The 14,451-nt window shown below is 41.4% G+C and overlaps 1 protein-coding gene across 1 annotated transcript in view; it reads right to left on the bottom strand.

Moving 5' to 3' along the window:
- Positions 1 to 989: 989 nt before the first annotated feature.
- HECA (hdc homolog, cell cycle regulator) overlaps positions 990 to 14,451 on the bottom strand; it is an 85,901-nt gene continuing 72,439 nt past the window's right edge. Inside the window, exons 3-4 of the mRNA XM_073627390.1 lie at positions 12,692 to 12,846; positions 990 to 2,140 (exon numbers count right to left, since the gene is read on the bottom strand). Coding sequence (XP_073483491.1) covers positions 1,976 to 2,140; positions 12,692 to 12,846 — 320 coding nt within the window. The 3' untranslated portion in view covers positions 990 to 1,975. The remainder of the gene's footprint in view (positions 2,141 to 12,691; positions 12,847 to 14,451) is intronic.

Genomic DNA, 14,451 nt, shown 5'->3' with positions numbered 1-14,451 from the left:
ATCTCTAGACTGGAGTCTCACCCACACACACATATAGTTGAGTATTTGGCATGAGAACTACTTACTACTTTTGGCTCCTTGCAAACAAGGCCATCTAGACGTTTGTACCTCCCGGCCTGCAAGCAGCTCATAAAAGTCTATGGCAGGCTGAGGCTGACTGCTGTACTGAGCAGTACCCACGCTACATTTAGGGATGAAGGTCCAAAACACAGGTCTTTGTATTCTAGATCTTAGTTTCTGAACGCATAGGGCCCTAAACCCAGGTACCACTCCGTACAGAGTTCAGCCGCCCTGCTGCAGGCTGCTGTAGACTTTGTACAAAAAGCCTAGCGATTGCAATGACATGTTAAAATCATAAGATGCACACAATTGTGTGTAATGTTCGATGACAAGTAAAAATAATCAGTAATGTTTAACTTGTGGAACTCTACCCAAATGAGACAGTGGGGGAGATTTACTAAAACTGGTGCACTCAGAATCTGGAGCAGCAGTGCATGATAGCCAATCAGCTTCTAACTTAAGCTTGTTCAATTAAGCTTTGGCAATAAAACCTGGAAGCTGATTGGTTTCTATTTAGAGTTGCACCAGATTTTGCACATAACCCCCAGTGTTTCAGATTGTCTTTATTTGTGCAATGAAGATGGCCACATAACACACACTAATTAAATAAGTCGGTACAAAATAGTAAAGTGCAGAGTGCAGCAGCCACATGAGAATTTTATTGTTTATCAATGTGAAATTAAACACACAGTAACCCACTGGTTACTGCACTTTGCCTTACGAATCACACTGAACATTTCCTACTTTTTGCATATTTTTAATCTCTATACTGTATATCATTGGAAGAATACAAATACGTCTAAATGTTATATTTGGACTAATGTGTCCTTTCCTTAAAAAAAACAAAAACAAAATAAATTGTTTCAGTACTGCCCCTCTAAAAATACAATTCCATATCAAACATACAATTAGAAGTTTGGCGACTCATCTTTACATTTGTAGGACATTTTTATTATTTATTCAAATAAATACAGCACCCAATAGAAAAAAAAATTTCAGTGCTCTTCAGAAAGACAAACAGACTAGTACCACAAACACAAAAAAGTTAAAATGGTAATGAAGAATAGTTATGTGAAATGTCCATAAAGAAAATGAATGATCAATATCTTAGATTGACCATCTGAAGTGCTTTGGGAAAGAAAATGATTCATATTCATCATCACTTTTATATTATATGCAAATCCAAACATATAAAACTGGCATCAAACGTTGCTCCTATTTTTTCAATAGGAAAAAGGCTAGTTTAAAAAAAAGCAAACAGCTTTAAATATCAAATTTATTTTTAAAAATGGCCAAGTTTACTTTGGTGAAAAGTGATTTCTTTTAAGTGCTTAGTCACAAAGGTTATTTTCTATTAAACAGAAATTAGATAACTATTATCAAACCCATAAAGGGAAGCCATCACCATAGAAATATGAAAGATGCCATTGCTGACTTGTTTTTAAAGGTGTAAGCACCAAGGCCATCATCGTCATCCTTGCTATACTAAGAAGTGTTTCACTGACCTGGAACAAATATGCATTCCCAACTTCATCAACTGCATACTTGTAGTGGATCATTGACAATCTAGGTTAAGATTACCACCCTGGAACTTATACCAATAAAAAAAAGTTAGTTATGACAGTTCTATTTCTAGAAGCACAGGTTCACTTTCAACAGGAAAGAAAAAATACACTTTGCTGGCATAAATTTACATTCACCCGTCAAATTTCCATTTTACATTCCCCCAGCCATCAGGGGAAATCTAAATACTATTTACAAAGTTTTTGTAACACAATACAAAGAAAAAAAAAGCTGAAACTTTTTTTTTTTTTTAATTAGAAAAGAAGTTTGTTTTCACAGAATATTTCCTATAAAAGATTTGTAACAAAGTAGTAATACCTATAAAATGGCTATTACTAAAACAAAGCTTTTGTCAATAAGCCTCTAGTACTTTGTATGAGGAGAATGGCTTCACAAAATGGTAGTCTAAATTCCCACAGTGTGGACACTGTTGAACGTTGCTGTACTCCGAAAAATACTGCATTCCAATGCGTACATCAATGACAGGCTTTCCACAGTGCTTGCAATTCAGTCTGGCCTGTGTCAATCAGCAAAAATGAAAGAAAAAATGATTATCCCTTTTATGAAATCTAATAATATACATTTGGTATCAAACACTTTGCAAGAAATATTCACTTACAACTAGTCAATGCAAAATATTACCAAACTCAAGAATAAAAATACAATACACTGTCAGTCCTTAGAGATGGTGGCTTCATTAGTTTTCTTCTTTTTTTTTTTTCTTGATCTTGCCAGAAATCCTGTAACTTTCTGTGCACTGAACTGAAATTTTAGCCATTACCAGTTCTCTGTTGTAAGCTATAGAATACATGTCTCTTATGTTATACAGTTTAGGAGAGGGTGAGGTGTGAAGTTGACCAAATCAGAGAATAAAAAAATTAATGCAGCTATTAAAACTGAATTTAAACAAACAGATATGTTTGTTCTTGAGTTTAGATATGCTTTATTGGCTGTGTGGAACTGAATTTGATAGGCGGCTCTAAACGTATTGATTATCTCGGTGCTTCATTCTCAACATCTATGTTCCCAGATTTGCACATTTGCTTGCAGATGCAAAATTAAACAGTATAAGCACTGGTGACTTACATTTGTATTACATTTCCACTCCACTAGTAAGAAATAAGGTTATGAATATGCATACATTATTGCAGTAATATAGTATTCTTGTAGTTACAGTGGTGAAATAATTTGATTCCCTGCAGATGTTGAAAGTTTGCCCACTTTCAAAAAAAAAAAAATGAAGGGTCTATCATAGGTGTGTTTTAAATGATAGAAACAGATTATCAACCAAAAATTCAGAAAAAAACACGATACAAATGTTATAAATTAAGTTGCAGTTCAGTGGGTAAAATAAGTATTTGATCCCCTACCAACCAACAATAATTTTGGCTCCCACAGACTGGCTACAGTATCTGGTACACAGATTAGTCCTGTCACTTTAAAAAGGTGCTCCTAACGACAACCCGTTACGTGTATAAAAGACACCTGTCCACAGAATCTCTTTCTTCCATTCAAACCTCAACATCATCATGGGCAAGACCAAAGAGCTGTCAAAGGATGTCAGGGACAAGATTGTAGACCTGCACAAGGCTGCAATGGGCTACAAGATCATCAGCTTTTAAAAAGCCTTCTTACTAAACAATTGTTGGAGCGATTATTCGAAAATGGAAGAAATACAAAATAACCACCAATCGCCCTCTGTCTGGAGCTCCATGCAAGATTTCACCTCATGGGGTACTGAAGATCATAGAAAAAGGAGGGATCAGCCTAGAACTATACGGGAGGAGCTTGTGAATGATCTCAAGGCAGTAGGAAATACAGTATCCAAACAAACCACTGGTAATACAATACGCCGCCATGGATTGAAATCCTGCAGCGCTCGCAAGGTCCCCCTCCTCAAGAAGGCGCATGTACAGGCCCGTCTGAAGTTTGCAAATTACATCTAAATGATTCAGAGAAGGATTGGGAGAAAGTGTTGTGGTCAGATGAAACCAAAATTAAGCTCTTTGGAAAATAACTCGTCTCGCCGTGTTTGGTGGAGGAAAAATGCTATGACCCTAAGAACACCATCCTCACAGTCAAGCATGGAGGTGGAAACTTTATGCTTTGGGGCTGTTTTTCTGCTAATGGTGCAGGCTGACTTTGCTGCATTAAGAGGCCAATAGATAGGGCTATGTATTGTAAAATCTTGGATGAGAACTTTTTTCCCTCAGCCAGAACACTGAAGATGGGTCTTCCAGCATGACAATGACCAAAAACATATCGCCAAGGCAAAGAAGTGTCTCAAGAAGAAGCACATTAAAGGTCAAGGAGTGGCCTAGCCAGTCTCCACACCATAATCCTATAGAACAGCCCTCAAATTTGGGACTGCCTTGGAGGGGGGGGGGGGGGGGCGCGAACACCGCCGGCAGGCAGATATGATTGGGAGCTGCTCTCCTTGTGATCGCGGAGAGGAAGAGAGAGAGGGGAGGAAGAGGCAAGCCAGCCGAATCATTTGAGAGCGGGGATTGCCCACTGTAATAGCTTTTATTTGAATTGCTGGGTGTTCCCGGAGCTCAACGTCACATAGTCCCGCCTCCTGGCCCGGCGTCTTTGATAGAACACCGGTCCAATGTGGGATCTGTGACGTCATCAAAAACACCGGGCCAGGAGGCAGAACTATGTGACGTGAGCTCCGAGAACACCGGGCAATTCAAATGAAAGCTATTACAGTGGGCAATCCCCGCTCTCTGATGATCCGGCCAGCTTGCCTCTTCCTCTGCACAGGTGAGGCTGCATGGATGGGCACTGGTTATGCTGCGTTGATGGCCAAAGGTCATGCTGCATTGATGGGCACTGGTAGGCTGCACTGATGGGCACTGATAAAGATGTTAATATTTATTTTTGTAACTTAATTCTGCATAAAACATTTAAGTGTCATTTCAGGAGAGGATCAAGGGCGTGTTTAGGGTTGGAGCAGGGTAGGGGTTGAGTGGGGCAACTGGTGGCAAGTAACCCTTAAGGCCTGGCTAGTAGCTCAGGACTTGAAATTTCAGCTCCCTCCATAAATTTTCTATAGCAGGGCTCAAAATTTCAAGTTGCCAAGTGACTGCCAAGAAACCTTATGGATTTAGAGAACATCTGTAAAGGAGAGTGGACCGAAATCTATCCTGAGATGTGTGCAAACCTGGTAACCAACTACAGGAAAAACGTCTTACCTCTGTGTTGCCAACAAGGGTTTCTCCACCAAGTACTAAGTCATGTTTTATTTGAGGATCAAATACTTATTTTACTCACTAAACTGCAACTCAGTTCATTTGTAAAAAAAAAAAAAAAAAAAAACTGCAACTCAGTTTATAACATTTGTATCATGTGTTTTTTTCTGGATGTTTGGTTGATATTCTGTCTCTATCATTTAAAATACACCTATGACAAAATTATAGACCCTTCATTTCTTTGTAAGTGGGCAAACTTACAAAATCTGCAGGGGATCAAAAAATTATTTCCCCCACTGTATGTTCACGACATGGTAAATAGAAGTTACCATAAAAGGGTTTTCACATTTCTGCTTATGACTGTATACATTTATGTGTCTGCAAAACCAAAAAGGAGAATCCAAATGAAAAATACCACACTTGTCATGTGACCAGCTGGAACTCTCCCCATGTAAATAAAAAAAAAATATAAAGCTGTGCACAAATAAAATAATAATAATAATAATAATATTATACACTGAATATGATCTTTATTATATGTACTAATTGAATGCACTAATTAAAAACCACTATTTTTCATGATCATTTAAATAAATCAGTGCTGTTCAATTTGTTAAACAATGAAGAGAATTTATCAAATTATTCAGAATTCTATGCCAAAAACTAAATAAATAAAATAAAATGTACTTATCACCCCTAAGTCATCTCGTACTCTTATAACTTTTGTCTGGTTCCCAACCTAGGATTTTTTAAAACAGCTTGCCTGTAAAATCCTTTTCTTGGGATTACATCAAGGGACACAGAGCTCTATTCATTACATCGTGGGTTAGATAGCCTACCTTCAGGAGTTGGACACTGGCAACCCTAATTGTAAGGAGAGTTCCTCACCTGTATAACCTCTCCCATATGGAGAGCACCTCAGTTTTGTAGCAAAGCAATAAGTATCTTGATGCATTTATTTTATATATATATATATATATATATATATATATATATATATATATATATATATATATATATATATACACACACACACACACACACACACACACACACACATATAAATCCCAAAGAGGGGCGGGGAGCTCTGTGTCCCGTGATGTAATCCCAAGAAAAGGATTTTACAGGCAAGCTGTTTTAAAAAATCCTATTTTCTTGTTCATACATCACGGGACTTAGAGCTCTATTCCTTACATCATGGGACGTCCCATAACAATGCCCAAATTGAGGGGAGGGAGACACAGATGAAAAAGACCGCCATTGGATGTGAGGAACTGCACTGCTGCCTGCAGTAAACTGCGCCCGAAAGCGGTATCCTCATGCCCTCTTACATCTACCTGATAAATCTAGTGAATGTATGGACTGAAGACCAAGTTGCAGCCTTGCAGATCTGCGCCAGGGAGGCCTGGTGATGCACTGCCCATAAAGCACTTAATGCTTTAGTTGAGTGCGCTTTAACCTGAAAAGGAGGAATTTTCTTTTCCCAACCATAGACCTGAACAATAACTTGTCGAATCCACCTAACTATAGTGGACTTCGACGCTGCCTGGCCCTTTCTGGGACCGATTGGCAACGCAAACAGAAAATCAGTCTCCCGTATCTGAGCAGTTGCTTCCAGATAGATTATGCCTGCTCTAATAACATCTAGAGAGTGTAACAATGCTTCTGCGCGGATCTGGAAAAAAAGGATGGTAGGACCACATCTTAGTTTAGGTGGAACCCTGATACCACCTTAGTTAAGAAAGCCGGGTGAGGACGCAACACCACCCGGTCTTTGTGAACAATTATGTATGGCTCTTTACATAAAAAAGCTGGTAATTCTGATACCCTCCTGGCAGAGGTTATGACAGCAAGAAAAAAACAACTTCTTGGTCAAAAGACACAAAGATACATGGTGTAATGGTTCAAAAGGCTGTTTTTGTAGAACAGACAAAACCAATTCAAATCCCATGGACACATGGGTGGCCTGACTGGCGGATTTAAACGCAGTCCCCCCCGGATAAAGGTCTGGACTAGTAAATGAGAGGCAATCGGTTTCTGAAAAAAAATACCGACAAGGCCGAGATCTGACCCTTGATAGTGCTTAAGGACAGCTTCATTTCTACTCCTAATTGAAGGAAAATGAGAATTCTGTCAATGGCATACCTCCTAGGATGCCATCTCTTGGACTCACACCAGGAGACACATGCCTTCCAGATTCTATAATAGATGAGCCTGGAGGCCTGCTTCCTGGCATTAACCAGAGTGGTTAGGAACGGACCTGAGATCCCACGCTTTTTTAGGACGTGGGTCTAAATAGCCAAACAGTCAAATTCAGATTTTGTAAGGAAGGATGGAATATTGGCCCCTGTGAAAGCAGATCTGGCCATAGCGGAAGAACCCATGGCCTTCCAACTGCCATTCACACAATCTCTGCATACCAGGACCTTCTGGGCCAGGCCAGGACTACTAGAATTACTGGCTTCCTTTACCGCTTGATCCTATGAAGGAACAAGAAGCGGAACTGGAGGGAACGCATAGATCAGAGAAAACTGATCCCAAGGATTTAATCAAAGGCATCTGAGCCTAGTGCTAGCGGATCACTAGTTCTTGACGCAAAGTTGTCTAGCTTCTTGTTGAAATAGCGGCGCTAAATGTTTGTGCACAAGGAGTATTAAATCCCCTAAAGTGACATGTGACTCACAATTTACAAATGAGAATATAACTGACGTGCTAAAATATAATAAATGCTATAGCACTAAATTGACAAATAGCACTAAACACCCTGTGACAAGTGAAGTGATATGATGTAGCTAGTGAAGCTAAAAAAAAGAAAACATTTTTTTCCAAAATATAAAAAATAAAGTCCATAAAATATTGAAGAGGATCTATAGTCGATGTGAAGATCTCTTTCACCACACCAATGTGTCTGTGATTCCACTCCCCTAAAGAAACGTACTCACCGAATTCCAATGCCTACATTCTCATGTTAAGCTAAAGCGCATTTAAACCACATGGATAGGGTTTTAGAGCAAGCATCCGCACTCCAGCCGTGCGTCTCATATAATCTCCACATGTGAATAAAAAAGTGTACCAATAGTGTAATACCGTAAACAAAGCTTTAATGAAAACACTAAACAGCCTTCAAGATTTAAACTCACATGGTACAAGTTAAAAGACTAAGGTAAGCCTTTCAAAGCCTCCAGAGCAGCGGATAAAACGGCCACGGTGGACCCAAGGTGTGCAGGCATAAGGTTGAATCTCACCCCTCCCTTGGTCCTGGATCTAAACCTGCTCGTCCACTTGCTGGTGTGTCAAGCAACGTCCTGCCTCAATGATGTTGATTGCCGTACAGCCACGCCCCCTGGCGTGTACAGCCACGCCCCCCATGCTCGGTGACTGATATAGGTCACTGCTATAGCATTGTCAGATTGTATCCAGACAGGACCACCATGTGGCCTGTATGTCCAGGCCCTGAGGGCCAAACGTACTGCCCGAACCTCCAGAATATTGACGTACAGAAACCTTTCAGTCTGGACCACTTCCCTTGGACCGAAAGCTCTTTTAGGACTGTACCCCAGGCTATGATGCTGGTATCCGTAGTTACCACTTTCCTGGTGGCTGGAATAAGGATTTTCCTGTAGACTTTTGGCTAGTAATCACCAACTGAGGATTAATATACTTCTGACGTCAGGTGCATCAGAAAATCCAAGGCTAATGCCGCATACACACGAGCGGACTTTCCGGCGGACTAAGTCCGACGGTCTTTCTGACGGACTCTCTGACTAGGTCCGACGTACTTTCCGAACCAACGGACTTGGCCACACACGATAGGACTAAGTCCGTTCATAAGTCCGTTCGGTTTGAACGTGATGACGTAAACGGGACTAAAAAGGAAGTTCAATAGCCAGTAGCTAATAGCTTCCCTTGCGTCGTATTTGGTCCGTCAGACCAGCACACAAACGAACAGTTTTCCTAATCTGAGTCTGTTGGACAGATTTAAAACATGTTCTATTTCTAGGTCCGTCGGATTTTTATCCCAAAAAGCTATCCGACTAGCCCACACACTATCGGATTGTCTGCCGGACTAATCCCGTCGGACCTAGTCCACCGGAAAGTCCGCTCATGTGTACGGGGCATTAGATTCTCTTGATCCAAGCCGACAGCATGCTGTTCTTTAATAGTGTTGAGTGAAACTAGGCGAAGGGAACAGCCTTGAATGAGGCTACCATCTTCCCCAACAACCTCATACAAAGGCAAATGGAAGGTTTTTCCCCTGCTTGCCTACTTAGGCCAAAAAAAATTATTTTTTTAATTTTATGGTCTTGGCCTTTGACCCGGGTAAAGACACCCTGCTTTGGGCTGTGCCTTTGACTATACACAAAAAACTCCAGCCTCCAAAAGGGGCTGCAAGACGATTTCTCTAAGTTGAGGACCCAGCTTAAGTGCTCTTAAGTCTTTACTGTATTGAGCACATTGAGTCTACTTGGGCTGAGAATGTACCTTAGACTGGGATCCTAACCCAGCAGTTCCAGATACTTAACCATGCTGGCTGCACCTAGGTCCAGCCATGCAACATACTGATCTCTCGGCAGCAGACTGCCTTGGCATGCCATTACTGCTATACCCTGGCCTCTTAGACCCGCTAGAGGTGGGCCTTAGCATTCTTTAAAACTCGAGCATGGTGGCTAGCCTAAGGACAAGCCTACTAACTGGAAGAGGTGCTGTTTCCCTTTGAAACGCAAACAACCTCTGTAGTGTCATGCAAATAAATACATATGCAAACGGCTCTTCATATGTGTATGTGGCAGGAGTAAACACCCTATGCCTCAATAGAAGCGTATGTTCATGGAAGGATGAATTTCTTACAATATGTTTAAGGCAAAAACATAAAAAGGTGTGCGCTGTATACACGCACACCTATATCATGTGCTGTGGAACGAGCATCTTACAAGCAAGCATGCATCTCTGAATGTGTAATTTACACATCATGCATCCAGACACGTATTCTTATGTGAACATATGCTAAATTAACATGCCTCGTTATGCAACCATGCAAATCTAGGTGGTGATCATGCAACTTATGCGATTCAGCATTTTTTATGCGATCAAACATTTTATGCATTATAAGCACTACTATGCGGACAAGTACCCTCGTGTGACCAAGGACTCTTGTGTGATCAAGCACCCCTGTGCGATCCAGCATCTTATATGCAATCAAGCATTTTTATGCGGTTTTTAGGCATTTTTGTAAAAACCATGCTTCTCCGTGTTACCAAGTATCCTTGGGTAATCAAAGACTCTTGTGAGATCAAACACCCTTGTGCGATCCCACATTTTTATGCAACCAAGCATTTTATGCAATTTAGGCCTTTCTCGTGAAAACAAGCCTTTCTGTGTGACCCAGCATCCTTGAGCAAACAAGGACCCTTGTGAGATCGAGCACCCTTTTGTGATCCCGTATCTTTATGCAAACAGGCAGTTATGCATTTTTAGGCAATTATGCGACTTTAGGCATTTATGTGATTTTTCTGCATTTCTGCGCAAACAGGCACCTAAGTGATCAAGCATCCTCATGCGACTATGCAAGTCCACTACAAACAGAAAACATGCATCTCTATATGAATAACATTTGCTGCCACATGCATCTTGTACAATCCAACTCATGTAGTTATGCAATTAAGTGGACTGATAACCAAAAAAGGAAGTTATCCTCCGCTGACGTGCGTTCCCGCACTCATGCGATCAATTGCTTGTGTGTTTGCAACAATGTGCACAGAACTGTGCATCTCAGTAGTTGTGCGTTTGGCTGGTTTGTAAGCAAGCACCTGCATAAGGACCTTGTGGAGGTTTTTCACCTCTTAGTAGCAATAGACAGACTGGGAAGGTACAAGAAACCTATGGGAATTTAAGTAAAAAAAACAAGGAGGAGACAGCGGCTTTGGCCGAGTAGGCTGAAGGTAAGTTATACTCAGCCTGAACCTCTGTAAAAGATTGCAGCTATAACTTCAGAGCTTGTGAGGCTTCTGATATCTCCACCTCGTCAGATTGCACCTTCTCCCTGTCCCCTGATGGTGTCCATCATCAGACTGTTGATCCTCTTGAATGAGGATTTAGAGCAGGGGAAGGGAAACTACCCTAAATTCTGCTCTCTTGTGAAGATACTGTGATTAAAGCAGCTAACTTCTCCTGTAAACCACATTCAGGGCTGCAATGTAGGAAGAGGCTGTAAGCCCGACAGGGGTAATGGCTCATCCAGTGCGGCTGCCTCCAGTCTCTCAGGGGGGAATGTTATACTACAGGCACGTCTAGAGCACCCAGATGGTGACTTCTTGGTACTCTTTTTACCTACCCCTGAAACCCTTTTATGGGGAGACATAGTCCTAAGCTGAAAAAAAGCAGAGGTACTATACAATTGCATACACTGTTGTGCCTAGTCTTACAATAATAATAATGTTCGCTAGCCTGCACAACCTGATCCTGAGTAGGTGTCTAGAAATACCTGTATCCGATCCACATGAGATGCTTACGTGCCCACAGCTCTGTATGCTGCTGCTTACAGACGCTTGGCGACCTGAGCTTTGTTTTAAAAAAACAACCGCTTTGCGCCTGCGCATTGATTCGCCGTGTATGCAGCATGTGCATGGCGCTGGCAGCCATGCCCCCTCCTTCCCCGCCATCTCTGCCGTAAAGGAGCGCACGCGCGTAAGACCAACATGGCGACGGCCGGGGGGGAGAAGGAGATGACCGTGGGACTACGTGGGACCTCAAGACTGCGATCCCCTTTCTGTTCATGTGGCAGAGCCTGCAGCGGAGGAGGTGAACGGCTGACAGAGCGGCTTCATGGAGCTTGTATTCCCTGGAGAGCATGTAAGTAACACCAGGTATGCCTCTTACTCCCTCTAGTGGAGTAAGACATGCAAACTACTCAAAGAAGACAATTCTTATGGTATTCACCTAGGATTGTCTTCACTTACCTTATCCCCGCCACAGGATACTGCTGAAAACAGCCAGACCCAACCTTCACCCATCACGACGGGTAGTGTTGTGCCAACCTTCAGGGTTCTGGGTTCCTACTTACAGGAGCCTCTTCCCTGGACCTGTAGAAGACTCTGCCAGGAAAACCTTTGCGCATATTTAAATACGTGCCCAAAGTGCTGGATCCCAGAGCCCAGTCCTCAAAGAGAGACATTACAGGCAAAACCTTGTTTCTTCTCCCACGAGGCCCGGGTACCATCCATCTTAGGCAATTTTTTTTGGCCCGAGGTATGGATCTGGTTGTGTAGCTCCTAAGCCCCCCGCAGGGACCATCAAACAGAGCTTTCTTCTTGCATCGTGACCAAACACCTTAGACACTGGCGAAAAAACTGAGGTGCTCTCCATATGGGAGGGGTTATATAGGGAGGAACTCTCCTTACAATTAGGGTTGCCAGTGTCCAACTCCTGAAGTTAGGCTATCTAACTCATGATGTAATGAATAGAGCTCTGTGTCCCGTGATGCATGAACAAGAAAATGATTTTTCTAAATTGCCACAGATCTTAAATGCTCAAGCCTATACAATTCTATATGCTTGTATGCCTTTTATTACATCTATTCCCTCCTAGTTATTTTCTACCTTTCTTTGTATGCCGTTTTTATGGTCGGTAGTGGTTACTATGTACTATTTGGACTAGATTTGCCCAGTGTAGCTCGGACACTAAATAGGCTTGGGAGCCAAAATGCAACTGCACAACCCTCATTGTACTTTTAGTTTCCAATACAGATTCATAAAATCACCAAGATGAATACATTTAAATCACTTTCTTATAAATACCTTATGACAAAGCAAAAAACAACAAGCAAAGAAAAAAACAAAATATTTGTTAGGTTTTTAAGAACCAATAAAAAACCCTACCTGACAGCATGGGGAAGCTGCCAATATATCATAAGTGTACATCGTTCCAAGCTGATGCCAGCTTCCATCCCATCGAGATTTGCATTTGATGCAGATGATTTTGTGAACGCCTTCTAAACAGTCCACACATACAGCATACAGGTGCATTAACCTTCCTAGGATAAGAAAAAAAAAAAAAAAATGAAAAAAACTTGAATATTTGGAGTGTGATTAAATTGCGAGTGTAGGTAAATATAAATCCAGTAATAGGGTTAAAAATTTTAAAGAATGTTTAAAACAGTATCTCAATCAAATTTATAGCATTCTCCTGTAACCCCCACATGTCAACATTCAGAATTTAGAAAAAGGGGCAGCAATGCAAGCCAATCAGGCTTTACTATAAACCTTATTATATAAGGTATGTTGTTTGAAGAAAAGAGAAAAGAGATGGCCTGGAGGTGCTGGAAGTAGGAAGACTGCACTCCAGCCCTTTTCTGGCAGTTCTCTCTGCATCTAGTCTCCAGGGCCCAGCCAGCAAGGATCTACTGCCTTGTCATCCAACTCCTGGACCAGACATTTGAGTGCTTGAATATGAGGGTACCCAGCCTGTGGCTTTGTCCTTTCCATTACTATCACTCTGCACACCAGACAGGATGTGATCGGCTGCTCAACTTCCTCCTCCCCCAGTGTCTCCAGGCTGCTTAGGACAGTTTTCTCTGCACTCAGGTCAGCTAGTTACTCTTTGCATCTGGACCAGAAACCTGGATCATTAGGCACAGCAGGCATTGTGGAGTGTGCCTAATGCCGACACCCCAGAACATTTCCAGCCACACAGAGTTCTTCTTGTATCCAGGACCAGACTTTCTGCTAGCCCTCCTGTGTAAATAATTAATTTTTAATATTTCTTATAGTGCCAGTGGCTCGCTTTTATTTATTTATAAACTCATTCATGAGAGCCTGTGACATCTGAAAGGGAAGGAGCAGGGCCAGGCTTGGACATTGCTGCTTAAACAGGGACCGACAAAGGTTTCAGGAAGTGCCTGTGTGCAGTCACATTTAGCTGCACAGTGCAACCGTTACCGTCGGTAATAGAAAGGAAGGTTGCTGAATGTCTAGATTAGACATTATTACTAATCGGACATTTGGAAATCCAGATTAGTGCTTACTATAAATCTTTACTATATTCTTCATATAAATAAAGGGTACATTTTTATATTTATCTGGAATTCCAATTTAACTAGATTCAAGGATTAGGGAAATGGATACATCTGTAAGAAAAATCTCCCCAGGGAAAAGAAAAAAAAAAAAAAACACACAGAATAAGGTATATAAACTACTTAAATCCAATGCTGGAACGGATTGCCCAAAGGATCAACTTTGTACATTGTTGGAAATCCAGATTCTTCCACACAGGAGAAGAATGAAAGGAATTAAGAAACAACATAGAAAGAGGTAGTATGGAAAAAGGAATACCCCCACAATGTTGTATTTACATAAAGAATAAAAGGTGTGATTTTTGGCTGAGCAGTAACTGAGAAAAAAAACAAAAAACACTAGGACATTGGCTCTTCAGTAAAGTTTTTAAGGGCATTTCACAATGCAGAAGCTAAGAAATATAACCTGGCACTAATGTGGGTATATCCATGAGTGTCATGGATATTCTATAAACCTGAGTACTCAGAACAGTCAGGCTTTCACAGACCAAGGGAGTGTAGGAAGGTAGTGGAAACTGATCCCCGTCGAGCAAGTGCCATGGAAATGGTCGAAGAATGGGCAATCCT

Source organism: Aquarana catesbeiana, linkage group LG04, assembly GCF_042186555.1.
Source record: "Aquarana catesbeiana isolate 2022-GZ linkage group LG04, ASM4218655v1, whole genome shotgun sequence".
Lineage (NCBI taxonomy): Eukaryota > Metazoa > Chordata > Amphibia > Anura > Ranidae > Aquarana > Aquarana catesbeiana.
The sequence above is the reverse complement of the archived record's forward strand: the minus strand, read 5'-3'. Positions and strand labels throughout refer to the sequence as shown.